Source organism: Muntiacus reevesi, chromosome 20, assembly GCF_963930625.1.
Source record: "Muntiacus reevesi chromosome 20, mMunRee1.1, whole genome shotgun sequence".
NCBI lineage: Eukaryota > Metazoa > Chordata > Mammalia > Artiodactyla > Cervidae > Muntiacus > Muntiacus reevesi.
In genome coordinates this window covers 52,134,662-52,157,729 of record NC_089268.1, presented here as the reverse complement: position 1 = coordinate 52,157,729, position 23,068 = coordinate 52,134,662, and the positions used below count along the sequence as shown (strand labels likewise).

The 23,068-nt window shown below is 48.8% G+C and overlaps 1 protein-coding gene across 4 annotated transcripts in view; it reads right to left on the bottom strand.

The window, feature by feature from the left end:
- Positions 1-9,280: 9,280 nt before the first annotated feature.
- Positions 9,281-23,068, bottom strand: part of EXOC2 (exocyst complex component 2) — a 120,637-nt gene continuing 106,849 nt past the window's right edge. Inside the window, exons 24-29 of one of the 4 annotated variants that reach the window (XM_065913310.1) lie at positions 19,081-19,136; positions 16,972-17,094; positions 13,803-13,864; positions 12,444-12,503; positions 10,732-10,834; positions 9,281-10,340 (exon numbers count right to left, since the gene is read on the bottom strand). In XM_065913310.1, coding sequence (XP_065769382.1) covers positions 10,741-10,834; positions 12,444-12,503; positions 13,803-13,864; positions 16,972-17,094; positions 19,081-19,136 — 395 coding nt within the window. In that variant the 3' untranslated portion in view covers positions 9,281-10,340; positions 10,732-10,740. The other 3 variants (XM_065913309.1, XM_065913312.1, XM_065913313.1) reach the window with 3 other exon arrangements.

The window sequence follows — 23,068 nt, the reverse complement described above, 5'->3', positions numbered from 1 at the left end:
ACCCAGGACCACATGTCTCAGGTAACTGTCATGCCTCCAGCCTGGGACAGTGCCTGGTCATCTTCCGTGACCGCACTCTGGAGACGATCCATGCAGTACTTTGTGGACTGTCCCTTAGTCATGCTTGCTTCGTGTTTCTTTTTGATTAAATGTATGAGTATTGCTTCTCTGACATTTTTGCCAAAAAGTATGTTAATGCTGCCAGTTGGCAAACTGGAGGTGTTTCGTTCCAAATACTGTGCTTATCACATACCGTTCTGACCGTACCTCTTGATTCAGTGGGATGAGGCCAGCCCCAGGCAGCCCGTGGCCTCCCACAGCCCAGAGAGGCCGCTGGGGTGGCTGTCAAGGCAGCCTCCTGGGAGCTGGTCTGGAGAATTTAACTTGAGATGGTCTGATACTACTCAGAAGGGTGGTTTATTCAAGTGTAAGATCCAGTGAGGTGTGCTTCCTTTTCGACATTAAACCATATTCTAAATTGTTATTGCAGGAATCCAGTAACTTTGAGAAAGAACCTCCTTTAATGAGAGCTGGGGACAAATCAGAGATGCTCCTTATACCTGTCTTACCAGAATTTATTTTAAGGCAGAAAATTTTGACTTTGCTCAGGATCTGATTAAATCTTAAAAATCATGCAGGCAATTTACAAGGGGAAATAGACCCAAAGAACAAAGACAGTGACTTTCCAAGGGCCTCAGGAGCAGGTCAAACAGAAATCAGCTTGGACCTCCTGCCTCTGGTTTGAGAACTAGTTCACTGGCGGAGAAGTCAACCATCTGGTGTTGAGGCAGAACTGACTGACTGTGCCACGTCTACCCCCGGAAAACATCTGAGTGCTGAGAGAACACATGCCAGGTGATCTTGTAGCCTGGAGACGGGATTGTACTTGGAGGTTCATTTATTTGGCATCTTCACTGAGCAACTACCAGCACTTGCCTACAGTTACAATTCCACTCCTGTTGCTTTTCTGCCTTGGAAGCACCTAGCAACCTAGAGCACTGCGTGTGTCGTCTGAGCCCGACCACTTGCTACAGATGAGTCAACAGAGGCATCGGGAGGTGACGTGCTCCCGGCTGCTGCAGAGCTGAGGCGGAGGCTGGACAGGGGGGCCACCCGGAGCCTCCTGTGCTGTCCTCACATGGGGGCTTGCTCTGCTCTTCCCGACCACGGGCACGGAGAGCGTCCATCCATGGCCACCTCCTGCCTAAAACGAGCCTTTAAAGCCCGCAACCCTCCTCTAAGCACTCCCCTAGCTGCATTTTCTTTTTTCATTCAGTTCATTTCCTTTCCATTCCATTTCAAAGTATTTTCTAAATTCTCTGGTGATTTCCTCCTTGGGTTAGCTTCCAAATATTTGGAAGTGTGTTAACTTCCAAATACTTAGCTTTATTTTATTGACTTCTAATAAAAGTTAACACAGTCTATTGACTTCTTAATTCTCCATACGATGTACAGATGTTGTGTGTTAGATCTGTCTGCAGCCCCGTGTAAGGTCAGTCTGTCCTGGTGAATGTTCTGTGGACCTTAACAGCGTGTATCCTACAGGTGCTGAATGTAGAGTTTCATGAATGCACTCAGGTTAAGATAGGTGGTGGTATTACTCAGAACCTATATCTTTCCTGATTTTTGTTTGTTTGTTTGTTTGTTCAGTTTTGTCAATTGCTAAGGAGTTTAATAGGAAAAGGAGTACGTCAAGGCTGTATATTGTCATCCTGCTTATTTAACTTATATGCAGAGTACATCATGAGAAACATTGGGCTGGAAGAACCACAAGCTGGAATTAAGATTGCCAGCAGAAATATCAATAACCTCAGATATGCAGACGACACCACCCTTATGGCAGAAAGTGAAGAGGAACTAAAAAGCCTCTTGATGAAAGTGAAAGAGGAGAGGGGGAAAGTTGACTTAAAGCTCAACATTCAGAAAACTAAGATCATGGCATCTGGTCCCATCACCTCATGGGAAATAGATGGGGAGACAGTGGAAACAGTGTCAGACTTTATTTTTTTGGGCTCCAAAATCACTACAGATGGTGACTGAAGCCATGAAATTAAAAGACACTTACTCCTTGGAAGGAAAGTTATGACCAACCTAGATAGCATATTAAAAAGCAGAGACATTACTTTGCCAACAAAGGTCCGTCTGGTCAAGGCTATGGTTTTTCCAGTGGTCATGTATGGATGTGAGAGTTGAACTGTGAAGAAAGCTTGAGTGCCGAAAAATTGATGCTTTTGAATTATGGTGTTGGAGAAGACTCTTGAGAGTCCCTTGGACTGCAAGGAGATCCAACCAGTCCATCCTATGGGAAAGCAGTCCTGGGTGTTCATTGGAAGGACTGATGCTGGAGCTGAAACTCCAGTACTTTGGCCACCTCATGCGAAGAGTTGACTCATTGGAAAAGACCCTGATGCTGGGAGGGGTTGGGGGCAGGAGGAGAAGGGGACGACGGAGGATGAGATGACTGGATGGCATCACCGACTCGATGGGTATGAGTTTGAGTAAACTCTGGGAGTTGGTGATGGAAAGGGAGGCCTGGCGTGCTGCGATGCATGGGGTCGCAAAGATTTGGACACAACTGAACGACTGAACTGAACTGAACTGAGTTTAAAACTCTCCAAATATGGTAACATCAGAATTGCCCACTTCTCCCTTTCTCATTTTTTCTTCATGTATTTCAATGTTCTATTTGTTCTATTATTAGGTCAGACACATGCAGAATCATCTTTTTGAATGCTTTATAATTATGAAAAGTCCTTCCTTGTTGCTTGTGACATTTGTCTTGAAATCTACTTTATCTCATATTCGCAGAGCCCCTCGAGCCTTCTTCACGCGTAACTGCACGGTGTGCTTTTTCCATCCAGTTATCTTCACTCTAGGCTTCCCCGATGGCTCAGCTGCTGAAGAACCTGCCTGCAACGCAGGAGACCTGGGTTTGTTCCCTGGGTTGGGAAGATCCCCTGGAGAAGGGAAAGGCTACCCACTCATGTTCTGGCCTAGAGAATTCCATGAACTGTATAGGCCACGGGATTGCAAAGAGTCGGATACGACTGAGCAACTTTCACTTCACTTTCAACCTATCTGTGGTTTTAATGATAAAGTACATCTTTTTTTCTGTGTCTTTAAATATATTGTGAATCTCTGTATATAGCATAATTTGGATTTATGTTGCTTAATATCCATTTTGACATCCTTTTTGCCCTTTTAATTGACATTTAGCCTATTAATGTTTAATGAAACTATTGCTATGGTTTTGTTTGGGTAAACCACTCTATTGTTTATTTTCTATTCTTTCAAACATTTTAAATATTATTTGAATACAAAATATTATTTCAATTGGAACTGAATTCTTCAGTTTTCTGATTGCTTTTCAGCTGTATTTCTCTATATAATTGTCTTAGTGATTGTTGTGGGATTACAATGCATCCCTTTGCACAGTCCATTTGCAATCAATATATTATTTCATGTAACTTGCAGAAATCTTGCAACTGTATGTCCATACCTTGTTCTCTCATGTAATATCTACAAATGTTATAGACCCACATGACAAAAATTGTTAAGTTTTTACTCTAAACAATCAGATATGTTATGTGTATGGCATATCTATTATGTCTTAACAGAAAAGCAAAAAAACCCAAAAACCTTTGCATTTCCTGAGATGTAGTTACACGATGTATGCAGGTGTCTGTACAAATACTGGGCTGCAACCACCCCAGATGCCCACCGTCCACAGCTGAGGGACTGAGGCCTCACCAGAAGTCACCTCCTCTCAGTCTGAAGAACTTCCTTTAGCACTCCTTATGGTCCAGTTCTGCTGGCAACACGCCCTCTGAGTTTTATCTGAAAATGTATTTTGCTTTCATTCTGGAAGAGTATTTTCAGTTGATGTGGAATTCTGGTTGACTTTAGACATGGCCATCTCACTTTCCTGGGTCTGTGGTTTCTGATGTGAGGCCACAGTGAATCCAAAATTTGCTCGCCTGAGACACCTTGTTTCTCTGCTGCTGCTACTGGATTGCTCTTTATTTTTTTGCCTCTCACTGTTATCCTTCTAGAAGTCCAGATACACGTGGCATACTATCTGACAACATCTAACACTTTATCCCAAGTATTTCCCCCCCTATTCTATATTTTAGATCAAACCCAGTGACCTGTAGACATCGGTCTCAGTTGATTTTTCTGTTCTCTTGAAAATGTCCTCCATTTTCCTTGTTCATGTGTTAGGTGATTTGGGGGTTTTAATTCTAGATCAATTCAGTTGCTCAGTTGTGTCCAACTCTTTGCAACCCCATGGACTGCAGCACACCAGCTTCCCTGTCCATCACCAACTCCTGGAGATAAACTGCTAATAATCTGGATCAACAACCAACTGCAGCTAGTTGGTTAGACTTACATTCAAAGAGTCTGTGCGAGTTTCTTGACTGTAGCTTTAATCTCAGGCTGCATCTTCCTCTTTAGCTCAACTGCTCTACTTCACTCAGGTGTCCAAGGATGTTGGCCAGAGAGTTAGGCAGCAGAATTTGGGGGTCTCATCTCTGGCTCCTTCTTTCCTAAAATCCCTCCTCTCTTTCCAGTAGGGGTACTTTTCCAGACACAATCTTCTAAGAGCAGAAACACATCAGTTCCCCCCGGTGCCCCCTGCCACCCTCCTCGCCGTGCCAACTGCACCTGGTTCCCAGCCTCAGGCCACAGAATAGGAGCGGCTCCAGGTGCCATGATCCTGAGTGGACGCCGCCTGCTCTGTCCACTCCTCAGGGCCTTCAGGGGGTTGCCTTATGGATGATGGCCAGAGTTCTTGGTTGTTAACCCCGAGAGTCGCCTGAGTGGATTTTACCCAGCAAGGAGAATTAGAACTCTACCTTTTGAAAGACTCTTTACTTTGACGGTAATTATTATCCCCTAAAACACTAACACTTCAAGGATGCATGAGAGAAATACCTGTGTTTTTCTATGTAAATTTGTCTTTCATAGAGCTCATCTTTTTTCCTGAGAGTCACTTTCAGAATATATCCACAATTTGGGAGAAGGACTGTTCCACCTGTCGGAATCTGTGACTGGTGCCGCGGCAGCAGCCATCAGCGCCCTCATTATGCTGAGGCAAGACTGCAGCTTTGACTGCTCGGGACGTGACCCAGGCAATGTGCCTTAACCAAGAGCCTCAGCCACACCTTCTTGCTCGGCAGCACGGGCAGGCACGTGGTGGTGCTCGCGGCCCCTCCCTGGGTCTGAGGCCCCCTCACCCTCCAGGCATCTTTTCAATCACAAAGGGGCTTCCCATCAGTCACCTCTCCCAGCTCAACTGATCGTTGTTCAGTCGCTCAGTCATGTCCAACTCTTTTGTGACCCCATGCACTGCAGCCCGCCAGGCTTCCCTGTCCTTAACCATCTCCCGGAGTTTGCTCAAGCTCATGTCCATCGAGTCGGTGATGCCATCCAACCATCTCATCCTCTGTCACCCTCTTCTCTTCCTGTCCTCAATGTTTCTCAGCATCAGGGTCTTTTCCAACCGATTATACTTCAGTATAACTGAGCTGGGCTACTTTGTGGCTATCTTTGTCTTTCTTGTTTAAAATTTTACTATGGACAATTTCAAATGTATCAAAAGTGAAGAGAATGCTATATATATATATGTATCTCACTTTAAGCTTAGTGAGGAAGGCGCACTGAAAGGCAAGATGGGCCTCTTGTGCCAGCTAGCCAAGCTGTAACAGTGAACGCAAAGTCCTTAAAGGAAACGAAGAGAGCTGCTCCGCTGAACACACGGGTGATGAGAAAGTGAAACAGCCTCACTGCTGATACGGAGAAAGTGGAGAGAAGACCGACCAGCCCCATCATCCCCTCAGCGGACATGTGATCCACAGCAAGGCCCAGCTCCCTTCACTGTGAGGCCAAGGCGGGTGAGGAGGCTGCCGGGGAGGAGTGTGAGACCACAGAGGCTGGCTCGCGGGGTCGCCGGGAGGCCGCTGCCTCCGGGACGGGAGTGCTCCGTGAGGCGCTGGAGCCGGAGCACAGGCAGGCGCCCAAAGGACGGAGCCAGGGAGACGGCGACGTGCCACCAGCCATTGTCCACTGGAAGGAGTGCTGCCCAGGACTCTGGGGGCCAAGTGAGGCCAGGGCTCACTTACCATCTGAGCATCCCAGGGCCCTTGAGAACCATGTTAAATCTACTCTGCCTGTGCTCTGTAAATGGAACAACAAAGTTGGGATGACAGCATATCTGTTTACTGCATAGTTTACTATTTTAAAAAATTTCCTGGTGACTCAGATGGTAGAGAATCTTGCAGGAGACCCAGGTTTGATCCCTCGGTCCGGAAGATCCCTTGGAGAAGAAAACAGCAACCCACTCCAGTAATCTTGCCTGGAGAATTCCATGGACAGAGGAGCCTGGTGGGCTACAGTCAATGGGGTCACAGAGTCGGACACGACTGAGCGACAAACGCTTTTTTTTAAAAACTATTTTAAGCCCACTGTTGAGACCTACTGCTTAGAAAACAAAATTCTTTCCCAATTACTGCTCGCTGACAGGTACCTTCTCACCCAAGAGCTCTGACGGACGATGAGGCTTGCACTGTTTTCACACCTGCTAACACAGCCAACCTGCAGCCCGTGGAGCAAGGAGTCAACCTGACTTTCAAGTCTTGTCATTTAAGAAGCACATCTCACAAGGCTACAGCTGCCAGACAGCAGTTCTTCGAAGGATCTGGGCAACGCTCTAGAGAGGAGTTGGCATTCCAGATGCCGTGAAGGACATTCATGACCTGTGCAAAAATGTCAGAATGTCCACAGTAACAGGAGCTGGAGGAAGTGGATCCCAGCCCTCAGGGATGGCTTCTCAGGGCTCAAGATTTTTGTTCATGTATGACAAAAAGCCACAAAATTCTGTAAAGAAATATCCTTCAATTTAAAAAAAAGAGGGGGTGGGGAGAGGAAGAAGAGACTTCAGTGGAAGAAGCAGCAGTAGGTGTGGGGGAACAGCATGAGGACTGCAGTCATGCATGGAGCCTGAAGACGGGACTGAAGTGCATGGATCTCAGGATGAAGTCTGAACAGAGGAGGAGCTGCTTCCCATGAATAAGCAAAGGAAGTGGTTGCTTGAGACAGAATTTACTCCTGGTGAAGATGCTGTGAAGACTGTGGAAATTATAACAAGGGTTTAGGATATTTTATAAAGCTTAAAAGCTAAAACAGTGGCAGAGTTTGAGAGGATGGACTCCAATTTTGAAAGAAGTTCTACTATGGGTAAAATTCCCCCGAACAGCACTGATACTGCAGAGAAGCCACTGGTGAAAGGCAGAGTCAATCCAAGAGGCAAAGTTCACTGACTCTTAAGGAACAGCCGCAGCCACTACGACTTTCAGCAAACACCACTCGGACAGCTGGCGGCTGTCAGCACAGAGGCAAGACCATCCACCAGCAGAAAGACTGTGCTCACTGAGGCCCAGATGATACTCGGGTAGCACTGTTTAGCAATAAATCACGCTTTAACTGCAGTATGTACACTTCTTAGGTATGCTGTTGCAACTTAGAGTGCAAACACACTCTGAGAACCCAACAATCTGTATGCCTGCCCCTTCTACTGCGGGGGTCTGGGCTGAGCCCACGGTGGAGGCCGACTGGAGCAATTCTGCTCATCGTCCACGGTGCGTTCTTCACTCCTCTGTATTTCCTGTAGATTATGAGGCAGACAAATCCAGACTTCGAGTCTCTTTTTAGCAAGAATTCGTCGTTGTACTGTGAGACGTATTTCTGATTATGGGATAAAAGGTATGTTCTGCACACTCCATCTGACTTGGTACCATCAGCCCCTGGAATGGGGAGTGGGGTTGTCAAAACAGGAGGCTCATGGCTCCTTTTTCAATTTTTAAAAGTTGCTGTAAATGCTCACGTTCGTGAGCAAGAAATATGAAGCACACACATGTGAGCAGTTTGGTGTTATGATCAAACAAAACAAAAAAACAAAAAGTTAACCTGAACTTTCAGTTACAGAAGGCAGATTGAAACCACACATTAACCTTACCTCTAACCAAAGCCCTACGAAAATGACAGAGCAGCATGTGTGTGCACACAGCGTTCATGCCCAGGGCATGCACAGTCCACCTTCTGCACACAACACAGATGTAATTACACAGACGGAGTTAACACCACAGTTAAACAGACACACAGGAGTTTAAAAGCTACCGAGAATATGGGTGAGTGGAAACTGACGGGGTCAAACTTAGATCGTAAATTGGCAGCATGAGAACAAAGATGCAACCTAGTTCACACTGCAGAATTGAGCCCAAGAGTAAAGAACTTATGCTATGGGAACTCCCCAAATGGGGATAAAGTCCAACGGTCCATAAAGGCTGTTAAGAAGAGACAGCTGCCCCCCCCCCCCACCCCCACCAACCCACCAGGTGAAGCCAGCGCTTCCTTCTCCTCGACGGCGACGCAGGAGCCTGTGTGGTACTGGGCCAGAGCAGCGTGGACGCCTGCGTGAAAAGCTCTGCTACAGCCCTGCCAGAGAACTGACTCGGGACAACTACTTCACACGAGTATTAGTACATGCGACACACTCAACTCCACATATTTTAGGAAACTTGTCTTCATTAAAAGCTGGTGGGGACACGTTTTGACCCTCATACAACCACCAGCCGATCCCTTAAGCACATGAGCAGGACAGAGGCAGGGGTGTCTGGAACCACCTCAGAGTAGAAGACAATCTCTTCGGTTCACCTTCAAGAAAACCAACGGCAGGATGGGGCGGGACTGCCTTGGGTACCACACCCACGGCAGTGACGCCTGTCGTCTATGATGGGGTCATTTCTGGAATGCACTTTCACGGACACCACGGTCTTGCAAACCCAGACTGTTTCCAGGACTCTCCTAGTGCAGAAGGCCAGCTGTGGCTGTGCCAAACCCAAGGGCCTCTGTGCACCTCACTTCTCAGCACCTCTTTTTCCCTCCATGTCCTGCTCTACCTCTTGGCTTCCTCCTAACACCACCGCGTCCAGCGATCTCCTCTACTGAAGTCTCTCCTGCAGCCCAAGCAGGTCTTCTCCAGGAGCTGCTTCCTCCGTGAGCCCGGCTTTGAGTCTGGAGTTTGTCTGTGCCCACGCTCCACTCAGAGCTGGAGATGCTGAGTCTCTGCATCACTGGCACTGTCCTCGGGAGCTGTCTGTCTCTGAGCCCGACACTCTCGTCTGGCTACCAGGGGCCCGGCAGGGTGGAGCCACCGACGAGAGGACAGTTAGCAGGACACCTGGTAATGCTATCCAACAACGATCAGAAGACACAGGTAAACCAGGATTTAAGTATTTATTTTGGGTGTTAAAATTAGACATACAAAAAAATTACATAGCAAATGAAAGTGTTGAAATAAAGATGCTTAGGGAAAAAATATCAACGAAATTATCTTGTAGTAAAGACACATTCTTTATTGGCTGAAGGGTCTTCATCATGCACTTAAAATAAGACAAATGCTCAGGACTGTGGTTTTGTCATTTGAGTCACAGACGCAGGAGATACAGGGGTGAACATGCCTAGGAGAGACCACCTTCAGTGTATTTCTTCATAAGTTTTGTTCAAGACAAAACCTTCCTTGACACCAAATGAACAAACACAAGACTGAATTACTTCAAATGATGGACACAGCACATGGCCATGGAGGACCTCAGAGCTCCCTGTACTAATGCATCAACGCCAGCATTGAGAACAGGACCGTGGCATTGGGGAAAAATCTAAAATCTGACTCAGTTTTCTGAAGCAAATGGTGTGACGAAGGCAGGCCAAGGAAGCCGAGTCTGCGGGAGGACACGGCGGCCTGACCTGTTCTGGTGACACAGACACCACCAGAGCAGAGACCCCGAACCACCAAGCAGCACCCTGGAGAGGCCAGAAAGGTGGTGCGGGTGGGCAGCAGGGCTCCCCGTTCTGGAGGAGGCGCTGACTGCAGCCCCTCACGTGTGCGGGGCTCAGGGGGCAGGAGGCCCACGTCGGGTTCAGGGCGAGTCCCACAGAGGCGGCCTGACAACGTGAGCGCCGTGCACATAGAAGCCAGGCGGCAGAGGTAACTCTGAACCCGAGGCCACAGGCAGCCTCCCCAACAGAACACCGTGGGGGGCAGGCCTCACGCTCTTCTCAAAGTCCACTTGGGTTAGGGCTGGGGGCGCCAGAGCCATCGGCGTCAAAGGAAGGTGTTCACACAGCTGCACAGCTCAGGGCAGCTCCAGGTGCTCACATAACCCACGCATCCCCTCCCAAGGTGTCCCGGAAGCTGCAGGACACTCGGGAAGACACTCAGGGCCTGAGCTGCCCTACCTTCTGTAGCCTTCACCATGCAGCACGTAGCTTTGAGATGCTCCCTAATTTTTAGAAAGGTATAAAGTCATACTGTTAACGTCGCTCAATCACATCTGACTCTTTGCGACCCCATGCACTGTACAGTCCGTGGGATTCTCCAGGCCAGAATACTGGAGTGTGTAGCGTTTCCCTTCTCCAGGCAATCCTCCCAACCCAGGGATCGAACCCAAGTCTCCCACGTTGCAGGTGGATTGTTTACCAGCTGAGTCATACAAGGCCTACGGTAATAAGAATGGCAAAGCAAATACTTCCTGGGCATTTTAAATCAGGTCAGTTTGGTTGAAATAAAACATACACCAACTTCCTTCTAAGCTCCCCAGTGAGGGGAAAGAAAAGAGAGAGGGCCAGCTAAGCTTCCATGCAGACACCTGCGGGCGCTCAGCGGAGCATCACCTGGAGGCTCTACGTCTTCACGGCGGGTGGGGGGGCAGCCTGGAAGCAGGCTAGCTGCAGGTGCATGCCACTCTTGACCCGGCTCAGCAGCTCCTCCAGCAGCCTGTGGGAGAGACACAGATAGCCACGTGGCTCCTGCCCGTGGTGCTTCTCCAGCCAGAAAAGTCACTTTTCTATGGGCTCTGAATTCCAAGACAAAAGAAACTCAAATAAAGAAGGTCCTCTATGGGAATATCTATCTGTAGACATACTTAGGTTTATACATGAAACCGTCCTTCTGCCCCTTCCCCTGGTTAACTGGACCCCTCCCTAAACAGACTGACGTTTGGGGTCTAGCACTCCAGAGCTCTGACATGCACTCTCTGTGACTCTGATAACACAGCGCAGCGTCTCACGACCCCCACGTCAGGACAAACCCTCTTGTGCTGCCCATCTGTAGTCACCTTGCCCTCACCCCACTCCTTGGCAATGACTGATCTATCTTCCATTCTCCTTATTTTGCATTTCTGCCTTTAACAAGTATTGGAGAGGTGAACTGAAGGCATGAAGAGGCACCCACAGAGTCGGGGTAGTCCAAGCTGCAGCAGTGACTCCACCTGGCCCCTATGCTGGCCAGATACAACTGGATAACTTTAGGGCCATGAGGGGTCTGACAGCTCCCTGGGCTCAGATGACGCAATCAAGAAATGAGCTTGCTGGTACCTGGGTCAAGGGATTGCTTCCTGGCTTAACGATGCTCCCAGCAGACCTAAAACAGCCCCGTCTGGCCTTCATCACTGTATCTGTGGCTCTCAACTGCCCCAAACCACTGGTCTTCTGAGGAGATGAGTGAGCACTACTCGCATGGGTTGACGGTAAGTGAGGCTTCAAATCTTTCACTTAATTATATTAAAGGACAGAAGAGCATTTGAACATACGGTCAGTGAGGAGGCAGGACTGGAAGGCAGGGCTGCCCAGCTCCTCTCAGACAGACCAGGTCACCCTGCTCTCCCGGCCCTGTGCACGCCTCCAGGGACCCCTCTGCCCGTGCAGGTCCACCACACTTCCCTACGCCGTCACAGCTGACCCTGAGGGCTGCACGCGGTCGGGGCTCCCCAACTGTGCACGACCCGTCCGGCAGCTGCAGGGTAGGGGACCTCGGCTGGGCCGGGGAAGGAGCTCAGGCACGCTGACATCTGCCTGGCCTAGATTTTTGTCTCAGGTCAGAGTTTCCTGTTACATGAGTAGCAAAGTTGAAGATCAAGCTGAGACTATTAATACAGTACTAGTGGAATATACGTAACTTCATTTCGTCACGTGTTAATGCTTCATATCACCCGGAGCACAGACATACACTGCTGACCTACTTGAAAGACAAAGTCTCTGAGTCCTGAATCTTACTATGCTGTCCTCTCCTTTACATTTCTCTAAGTATTGTCTTCTTACAAATTTCAGATAACAATAGTTTTCTGAGTCAAAATAAACTTTCTTATAAAAAAGTCTAAGTGACTGGTATAGTTACTTAAAACAAGGAAAGAAGTAATTTCTTTTTTTTTTTTTTTTTAAGAAGTAATTTCTGAAACGTCATAAACCAGGTTCCACCTCCTCCTGCCACGTGGGAGACGGGCTAACGCCAGGCACGCCCAAGGGCCACCGAGCCCCACCTCCCTCCAGGCTCCACCTGAAGAGGTGTCCAGGTGACAGCACGTCACCGAGAACAGCACGAGACTCACTTTCTGTCCGCTCCACTTGAGAGCTGAGGCAGGGCCTCCAGGGCCTGCTTGAAACTGGATCTGCAAGAGACAGCATCCCCGGCGGAGACACGCCGGCCCCGCCGGGAACAGGGACGTTAGAGAAAAGCATGTCTTCTGTTCAGAGGAACTCACAGGCCGGTGAAGCAAGTAGAGCAGGAGGGAAAGTGAAAATGAAAGCAAGGGTTTGCAGAAGCAGGGCCAGAAGAACTAAAGCAGGAAATAAAACATGATTTGAAAAGCAAAGGAGAAACTGAATTTTACACAAGGTGCTTCTAATAGTAGATGAGAGCTTGGTGTGGAGTTGTTAAATTTAAAAAGGTTTTTACTTTTAAAACAAAACTGAACTATACAGATGAAGCAGTTGCTAAGAAAGGAAGAGAGCTAGGTAGGAACAGGGGTGATCTTGTGCAAAATGAGACAAAGGGGCACTTTTGGAATTGACACATTCCAGGCCTGATGTACAGCCAACTTCTTATAATAATTGAACATGTCTTAAGAGCACTTAGCTATTATATCTAAAATTTGTATGATAATGGAGAGGTATATGTATATATATGCATAACTCGATATCATTTCATTTCATGAAATATGGAAAAGCGAGAGAATTTAACAAATGATTTGGTTTATCTAACTTTCTAAACTAGGAAGTGCCAGCAGAGTAACTAAATCAAGTAGTAACGCAGAGCAGACGGCGGCGGGAGCCGTCAGAAAGGCTCCTGGTGAGCATCCTCATGCGTTAGGAAGAAAAGAAGTCTTCCCAGCCACATGGTGGCAGTCAGGTTGAGGGCCTGAGCACACCATCCAAAGCTGGAAACAAACGGCAAGTGCATCCTGGGACATGTTTAAACGGCTTCCTCATGGACCCGGCACTTCCCAGGCGGCACTGCCAACGGGGTAAACAGTCTTGTGTAGGCAGAGCTGTTTCAGTTCACCTAATGATGTTTCAATGATAGGAAATCCTGACTTTCATTCAAAACAGCTAGAAATTATCATCAAATTTCCACTACAAAATTTTGCAGAGAAACCACAAGGCTTCCTCTTATGCTGACATTCATTAAGAGTCTGCGATGAGTAAACTGACTCGATTCTTATTTTCTCATTTTCAAAGGAAGTACAGGATGCTCTGTGACAGCGCTCACAGACCGAGGCTCATCTCCACCATGAGGAAGCGCCTATGCGCCCTTGGCTTGGTGTCGCTCAGTGCTTTTCAACAAGACAGCTGGTCAGATGCAAACATGACGTCACCCGAGTCACGAGTGTGTGTGCGGGACCACCACCCATACCGAGAGCCTCGTGGGGGCCCTCGGGGCGCCCGGGACGCAACACAGAGCTCCTCACCTGCTTTCCGGTGTCAGGTGGGCGGCCACAGTGTCCCGCAGGGTGCAGATTTCAAGCCTGGCCTGGAGGTGAGACAGGGACAGGTGACCACGGGGAGCCATGCCGACCGTCCAGCAGAAAGCAGCAAGGGTGAGCTCCACGCTGCTCCCCGCAGAGCAGACTGCCACGGCCACGGCAGCAGCTCCTTAGCGCAGACCTTCTAAATCAGCCCAGGGAGACCAGCCGTGGAAACGCTCCCTGTTACTCAGCAAGCCTGACTCCGTGGAGGCAGGGGTCTTGCTCTGAAAGGTACAGAATGCCAGGGCCGTCCAGCCCCAGGCCTCACCATTCAACAGCACCTCTCCTGGTCTCCTCGGGGCGGAAGCGAGGTCTCACTGCCCCAAGGCTGACGGGGACGGAAGCACAGAGGCTGCCTCACGGTCCCCATGCTGCCCTCCAGCACCGCGGCTCCCCTTAGCGCTACGTGCTGCAGGCTCCGTGCCGTGCTGTTAAAACTACAGCTGACTTTTCTCTTTTTTCTTTTCTTTTTAAAAACAAAATATGACAAGTTGGTCCCAGACAAACAACATTGAAAAGGAATAGCACAGTCAGAGAAACTCAGACCTTCAGACTTCAAAATGTCCTGTGGGGCTACAATAATTCCAACAGTGTGGCGCTGGCACATGGCCTGACACGTGGATCAGCAGGACAGGACTGAGTGGCAGAAACAAACCTTTACATTTACAATCAAGTCACCTCCAACAAGGTGCCAGGGCCATCCGGTGGGGGAGATGGCCTCTCTAACACATGGTGCTGGGGCAGCAGGGCAACTGGACGTCCACACTCCAAGGACTGCAAGTGCCTCTTCCTTAAAACAAAAACCGACTCCAAGGAGCGCGCAGACCGCATACGTGATAAAACTGCACAACGCCTGGAGGAAAACCAGAGTGGGCCTTTGTGACGTCAGGCTAGGCCTGCCTTCTCAGGAATGACAACAGAAGTATAAGTGACAGAAGGAAAAAGAGAAAACTTGGAATTCCTCAGAATTAAAACATCCTGTGCTACAAAGGACATCATCACAGGTGTGATGATCACAGAACAAGACACCCTCGGCAGACACGGGCCTGGCCACGGCCAGCCAGTCACACACTGCCGAAGAGGATGTGGGAGATCTGGGCTCTTCACACACGGCGTAGGAAAGCAGCTGCAGCTCCTCTGAAAGCAGTCTAGAGTTCATCCAGTGATTCCAGGAGCCACATAACCCAGCGATTCTAGTCCCTGCTATATGCCCAAGAGAAATGAGAACATGTGGCCACAGAGAATCTGCACACAAGTGTTCAGAGAAGCATTCTTCCTATCAGCCAAAAAGTGCAAACCCCGGTGTCCATCAAACGATGGGCAGACAGACACGAGGCAGCAAACCTACACAGTGGAATGTTAGCCACAAAAAGGCGCGATGCAGGCTACAGCACAGAAGGGCCTGGAGCTGCCCGGGAGGCTGTCTAAGACACACACAGGCAAGGCTGAGTGCCAGGCTGGGTTTAGATTCACCCACAGAGAGGAAGGCTGACTTACATAAGATACATGTGCAGTCTAGAAAGCAGACGTTTGGGCCCATTTTTCAGGGGGTCAGGAGCCTGAAACGGCTCATGATGAGAAAGTGTTCATGTGACTATCTGTCTTTACTGTTTATGTTCTAGTATATATAAAAACGGACCTACAAAGAGAATATCAAGAGAAAAAATAAGGTAGAACTTTCAGCTCAATATTTTAGGAGATGGACTAAATCACTATAAAATTAATCTTTGCTAGAAACTTTATTCAGACAAAGTGACAAGGTGTTTTAATTAACCTATGAATTATACCTATTATAAGAGCTGTGATGATTCACACAAAACACATGGGCTGTTGGCCAGCAAACGCTCCTCCTGGCCGGCTCTTGGGAAGGTCTGAGGCTGCTGGCCACTCAGCTCTTCATGCTAGGCCCTCTCGGTCACCTGCTAAGGCAGAAGTCACACACGGGCAGCTGAAAGAGCAGTGGGCAGTGAGCAGAGGGCATGGGAGACCAGGCGGGTGTGGAGGCTAGGCCTCCAGCTGATTCTGACATCTCTTCTGGCCCCTTCCTGTCAACCATGAGAGAAACTCAGCCATCAGCTAAATGGGCTGCAGAGAAGGTTGTGGGGAGGGGGGATTTTTGTTGCAATTCCAAGACCCCTTGGGCTTCCCTGGTGGCTCAGCTGCTAAAGAATCTGCCTGCAGTGTGGGAGACCTGGCTTCGATCCCTGGGTTGGGAAGATCCGCTGGAGAAGGGAATGGCCACCCACTCCAGTACTCTGGTCTGGAGAATTCCACGGACTGTACAGTCCATGGGGTCGCAGAGAGTCCGAGAGGACTGAGCGATTTTCACTTTCACTTTCAAGACCCGTGAGGCCCAAAGCAGATACTGCAACTTCCCTTCAGTTCGTCTTCACACACACAAGGTTCCTGTTATGAGTCTTCAGGTTTTTCTTTTTACTGATACATTTTCTTATTTTTATTATTACTCAGGTTTAAGTTGTTATCTGTAGGGGGCTGGCCTGAAAGCAGGGCCTCAGCCAGTACTAGAAGCAACACTTCCGGGACTTTTAGAAAAACTCTCACGAGGCCCTTGCCATGAGGCCCATGGGTGGGGCTCAGGCCCCCACAAATCTGCAGTCCTGGCTCCTACAATCTGGCTACATGTAAACTCAGACCCATCTGACTTGGATATCCAAGTTACATTTGTTACTGTAATTATGCAATTCCATGAAATACAACATAAACCAATGGAGTATGAGTGGAAAGAAATAGCTGTCATTTCTATACAAACCGCACTGATTGCTCTGCAAAGACTATTTACAAGTAAGTTGCTAAAAATTCCCTGTTAAATTAGATGTAGTGAAGACATCTGTAAAACAAACAACAAGAAAAATATGACAGAGCTGCAGGACTCTGCATTCAGACAGGCACACAAGCATTGTCACACTCTGAAGGGAGAGCAGCTCTGGGACTGCTGACGTCCTGGATGTGGTCCCAGCGGATGATGCACCCCGCAACTGGCAGAGCCACTGAGAAAATAACACCAAGCCTGTGTGGACCTCCTGGGGCTACAACCGACACACGTCTCAAGGTTTAAACAACTGTGTCCAGAGGCACAGGACTGGCGTGGTACCTGTAAAGCTCCATTTTTGCTGAAGGACGAGACGCACTGCATGAGCCGACTCAGCTCCTCAGAGACCGCCTCCACCACCCTGGACAGCACCCGGGGCACCAGGTCCTTGGAGATAGTGAACACCTGACGGAAGGTTGAAAATGCGAAGAAATTGTGTGTTAGGGGGACTTTCCTTACCCTGAATGTGTTAGATATAAAGGGATGCGCGAAGCAAAACCGCCCCCAGGCCTCCTGAGCCAGGAATGGGAGGGAGACGAGGCCGACTCTCCCGCCGGGTTCCGCGACGCACGACAAAAGGTAACCTCCGAAAACAGATCGGCAGAGAGAACTCTGAAAGGTGCTGCTGATGGTGACAAGGTGAAACAGTTTTAAGGATTTTTTCCTCCTCTTACCCTTTTCACAAGAAGAAATGTGATTTCTAAAGAGGAAATTGTAGACACAAAAACATACTGGGTCAGACTCTCCTTAACATACTGGGTCAGGCTCTCCTTGGATCAAAACAACTGCTACTTCATACTGGGTACATAACTCTGTATTCCACAAGAGTACCCAATTTCACTATTTGCTGAATTAAAAGTATGTTTCCTTTCATTTGACAAAAACACCATTTTCAAGTTTTGAATTTTGATAGTTTCCAACTAAGAATTACTATATTTGGTGAAACATTACTATCCTGACATATATTAAACTAAATCATATTTTCTTTTTAGCTTTTCCATTTTTCAGATTTAATCACTAGTCTTACAACTTCAGATCAACCCAAACATAACCTTAGCATTGAAGAAAATTCTGGGCAAGGTAAGACTGTTTGGGAACAGTAAACAGTAAATGTTACGTACAGAATTCTACTTTCAGCCACTGGGATGTGTGGGAAAGGGACCGGAAAAGCCTTGTTTGTTTGTTTGTTTGTAAACAATGACAGTGGGTGCCTCAGTAGGAGTCACCACCATCACGCAAAGGCACACGCACCGTGCAGCGCCCTTGGCACCGCCTGCGATGGGCTGTCTCCACTGCCTGAGGATCTAATGCCACACTGACTTTTCCAGAAGCTAACCTAACAGAAGAGCGTTTATTTTATAAAGATCTCTGATGTATAAAAAGTATCAAAGTTTAAAGTATGCCACTCATCATAGAAAGGTGTATGTGGTAAATTCCCGCCTGAGCTAAACCATGTAAAACTTTATCTCACGGAAAATGAGTGTACCATGCCACACAAGGACCTGAGAAGGATGGACACCACGGCCCGCTCTCTGCAGAGGCTGCTGGACGTGGCTGCCTCGGCAAGCAGGCAACTGTGTCCTTCGCTCACGCTCTGGTTCAGCCTCCATGACCATGTGTCTCCAGGTCACCGAGGTGACCCAGACGGCGCGTGAGGGTACAGGGGGTGATGCAGACCTCACCCCCTGATGCGCCTGCACAGAGGAAGACACTCAGAAGGAGGCTTTTTGGCAGTGGTCACTGCAACAGCAGTCTTCTACCGAGAACCTCTCTGCTGGGCCCACCTCACCTACTGGACGATGGCCCACGGGCTGCAGCTGAGCCGGAAGTCCACAACTGTGAACTGCGAAGGCAGCCGCAGCGGGGACAATGGTGGATGGGACACGAGTGGAAAGCTCCCCGGGGAGCGGGCCAGGCGTGACCGGCAGCACCGGTGTCCGGGAACCCTCATCAGTCAGAGGGGAGGCCGCCGCCTGCGCCCTGAGGCAGGCTGGGCCTGTCGCTCCAGCACGCCCCGCCCCACGGCTGCCGGAGTAAGATGCCAACGCTCACTGGTACCCGGTGAAAACCAGGGCAGCGGGTACCAAGGTGGAGAAAACACCCTTTCACTCTCTAACCTCTTTACCTTCCAAATACCCATTAGTTTTAATTATGAGAAAAAAACATACCAAATTTCAGAAAAAATATTCTCATAGTTAAAACACGCACATATGTGCATTGAAACCAGATGCTGTGTTTTATCCAGTAAAACTCAGTAAAACACTCAAATCCGTGTTTTAGTCAGACTAAAAGTACATTCTGAAGGGAGAAGATCCCCTTAAGAACGACTGAATTTGCCCGCTTTCTTGTCCAGTTACCCACACCCCTTAGGAATAGTTAGCGACAGCTTACCTCTGCATGCACGGCGATTATATTCACCAATGCTTCTTTCAAGTAGTTTCTGACCCCTGCAATCAGACGGGGGAGGGAAAGGCATTCAGTGGAGATGCGAGTGCCTCGCACATTCCAGGAGGCAGACGGACAGCACAGGCCCAAAGCTCCTGGGGGCAAAGGGCCAGAGGGCTACGCTCGTACAAGTCTTTAAGAGGGCGGAACTGCGAGTTTTCTTTCATAGTCTTTCCATTTCTCTCATTGTTCTGTCCTCTGTAATCAGTCTGCTTCAAAAGTGAAATTTAAAACGGCCCATCGATGTCTTCATACATGTTCTTCATATGTGTGTATGTAAACACACACACACCAGACCAAGACCAAAGGAGAATATTTACCAGTTTATGAAACACCTGCTACACACCTGCTGCAGCATCGGCTTTCAAATTTAAAGTCAAATTATGCAGAATAATATTTTGATCTTAGAAATGTAAGTTCTGAGAGAAACTTCTGAAAAAGATACATTCCACCTGATTTTGTAAGCAAGTTAGAGACTGGACAAACCCAGGACTTGAGGCTGGCAGGGCTGCCCTCCAGCGCGGGCACACACTGGGGAGGGGTGGTCAGCAGGTGAGAGCGTGGGTCCAGCCCCGTTTCCTCCCCACAAGCCAGGACCTGCGGCAGGAGGACTGGGAGACCACCCCATCCCCCATCCACAAGTGTGAGGTTCACACCCTTTATGGGGTTGCAGTGAGGAGGCCCTGGTGCTCACAGGGCTCCTAAGAGCCCCAGTGCTATTTTGTAAGAAAAAGTATAAAAACAAAATACTGCTCTAGTAACTCCAAAACAATTACTTTCACTTGGAGGAGAATAGTATTTCAGGACACCTTCCACAGTTAACAGCATGAACTGAGAATTTCTTCTGTACGAAACAGAAAATTGTGTTGCAAAGTCACTTTCCCCACAATTTGCCCAAGCTGCTGATGAGTTAGGAGGGCTGAACCGCAACCCCCGTGAGGACCCGGCATGTGTGGATTCTAAACACACAGCTGCGTCAGAGGCCGTTGTGTTCTGGGCCGTGTATGGATGCTCACAAATTTTGAGGAGCCAATCTCATAAATATTTCTTTGGTTCTATTTTGCTGATGGAATAACTGAGAAAACAGATTGAAACATAATTAAATACAATATAGAAGTAAGCTCATTCTTCCTGAGAACAAGGACAGCTGCAGGGTGGTAACAAGTGCTATCTGGGAGGAAACAGCCATACCAGTGAAGGTGAAAGGTGAAATGTGTGACTAGTGCGATGACCAGCAGAGCTGGCTCCCCGAGAGGATGCCTCCTAGGCCAGGCAGGGGCTTGTGGGCCTCAGCGCTGTGCTCTGGTCAACCCGACCACTGGGTTTAAGACTCGAGTCTTTAAATTGAACCGTGTGGAGGTCTGGCTTCTGCACATCCAGAGGTAAAAGCAGTTCCTGGGCCCGCCACAGTGACCACACATACACATGCATGCGCAAACACACACAGAGTCCTCAGGAGGCTGTGAGCCTGCCGGAACTCTCTGCTCACACTCTGCACGGGTTTGGGAAGGATGGTGCATGTCGCCTGCCCCATGGAAGGGGCGCCTGGCTCCCAGGTGACATCGGGGAGATGGGCTCAGTGAAGGAGAACCGCAGCCGGCCCTGACCTCAGGCCTCCGCGGAGCTCCTGGATGGCCCTGACTGGTGGGCTGCCTGGGGCTGCAGCAGAGGTGCTGCCTGCTCCACATGGGGCATCTCTCAGAGGACAGCGAGGCAGGGAGCTCTCCCCAGTGCGGCCGGGCCGGCACGCAGGCTCCGCCAGGCCCCCCGGCCAAGTTGGCTGACGCCGTCTCCCTGCTGGACTGTCAGCTCCGTGGGCATGGGGCTTGCCCCCTTCACTGCACCTCTGGGGCCTCACACCCACCACTCAGGCTGGGCGGCAGCTCAAGAATGTTTACGCGTAAGAAACAAGAGAGCAAAGGCAGCATGTGCTTACTCACGATGACGCTCCCAGGGCTGAGTCCTCTTAGGTTGAAAAGTGAACGCGTGAGTGAACAAATGTGAGAGAAAAAGCACAGGCAGGATTCTGCAGTATCCACAAAGAGGGTCAACGCTGGGTGTCTGTGTGAAGGGGATGTCTGCTAAAGCAAGTCTCTCCCCTTTCACAGGATTTAAGAAAACAAAGAGAGCCTTCTGAAGTAAGTTTTCAGGATCCATTTGGAAAATATAACTTGAATAAAGAAAGTACAGCAGAATACAATACTGCTGAGGCTAAATACATCTGTTTTCAGCCTGATTTTACCAGCTGTATCCCTGAGCAAACGGCCTGCTCCAAAGAACAGAACATCAACACGGCCTGACGCTCACTATGCCAGGTACCTAGAAGACGCCCGCCTCCTAGAACTGTGAACACTCGGGATGGGTGCTGGCTCTGGGGTCGGCCCAGCAGAGCGGCTCATGAATGCCAACCTCACGGGCCTCGAGCAGGCGGGCACGCACACAGGAAGGCAGAGCAAGCACCGCTCTGTTGTGATGCGGCAGTCGGTGTTGTTTGTAAGAAGGTTGCTCTTAGATGAACGCCCACGACTTTCCATGTTCTTCAGACACAGAATGAAAAGAGCTTCTGAGTATTTACAATCTTGCCTCCTCAACTCCGAACGTGGAATCAGAGTGTGTCATGGTATTTGACGAGAGAAGTGTCCCCACCCACACAGCACCAGTCCAGACTGTCGCTGAGCAGCGCGCCCAGTGGCGAGGCGGGAATTCCCCACGGAGCGGCAGAGCCCAGCTCTTCTGGGCAAGAGTCCCCGGGCCCCCCGCAGGAGGGGCTTCTCACACGGGGGCCTGGACCTCAGAGCATCTTTGCCAACAATGAAGGTCTTGTTTTTCATACATCAAAGTGGAAAAGAAGTCTCTCTTCTAGCTGTATTTATTGGTTTCCTGTTTTAATCAAACAGGGAGGACACCATTTTGGAATAACTAGCAGAATTTTTACTGAATGCCTATTACTGTTACCTGCCAGACTCTGATCCACGTGCTGGGGACAGGGGAGTGGCCTCAAGAACAAACTCACAAAAAACAAAGCCCCCTCCTCACAGGGCTACACACCCCCCATGTCCCCCCACAGGAGAGAGCCTTAAGGGGTCTCGGAAGCAGCCCTCAGAAAGCAGGCTCCAGGAACAGAACCGCTCGCAGCAGTAAAACGGCGCTTCTGCTTGACAAGACCCCTCAGCGCTGTCTGTGGAGAAACGGGCCCTGCCAGCGGAAAAGCAAGCAGAGCCCTTCTGTGCCTCCCTCAGGAACGACACCCAGCGACAGCCTGAAACACAGGTGCACCGGGGCACACACTGAATGAAGCTTCGGGTTTTCTCCTCGAAATATGGGACACTGCTTTTTCCAATTAAAAAGTGTTATACAGGCAGACTCGAGTTTTCCTATGATAATTTGGACAAATGGGAAACTGTCTATTCAGTTCAACAGTGCTATATAGGCAGACTTGAGTCTTCCTATAATAATTTGGACAAGTGGCTAGGCAGTCCTCTCTAGAGAGTATCCACATTAAAGACCAGAATAGTGAAAACTTTGGATTGATCAAGACTATATTCTTGTTTTGAAAATATTAAATGCACACTGAAAAGAAGAAAAAGAATTGTAAGTTTTCCTAATAACAAATAAAAGTCCAGTAAGCTTCCCCTTTATCTTTCTCCCTAGCATGGTGTGTCTAGATCTTTTCCTACGAATATAATTTTTTTTCCTAAAAAGTAAGATGACAGTGCTCATTCCTGAGTCTCGCTTGCTTCTTTCCCTGATGTCCGTGCACTCTTCCGTGCTGGTGTGCACACACTGACCTTATCTTTACTGGCTGCTGAGGGTTTTTTAGCATGGATGTGCCGTAATTTACTCATCTTATTTATTCTACGTTGTTTCATTACTTCTACTCACTCATAACTTACCCTACTACTCAGCAGTCACACTACCTTTCAGTATACAACAT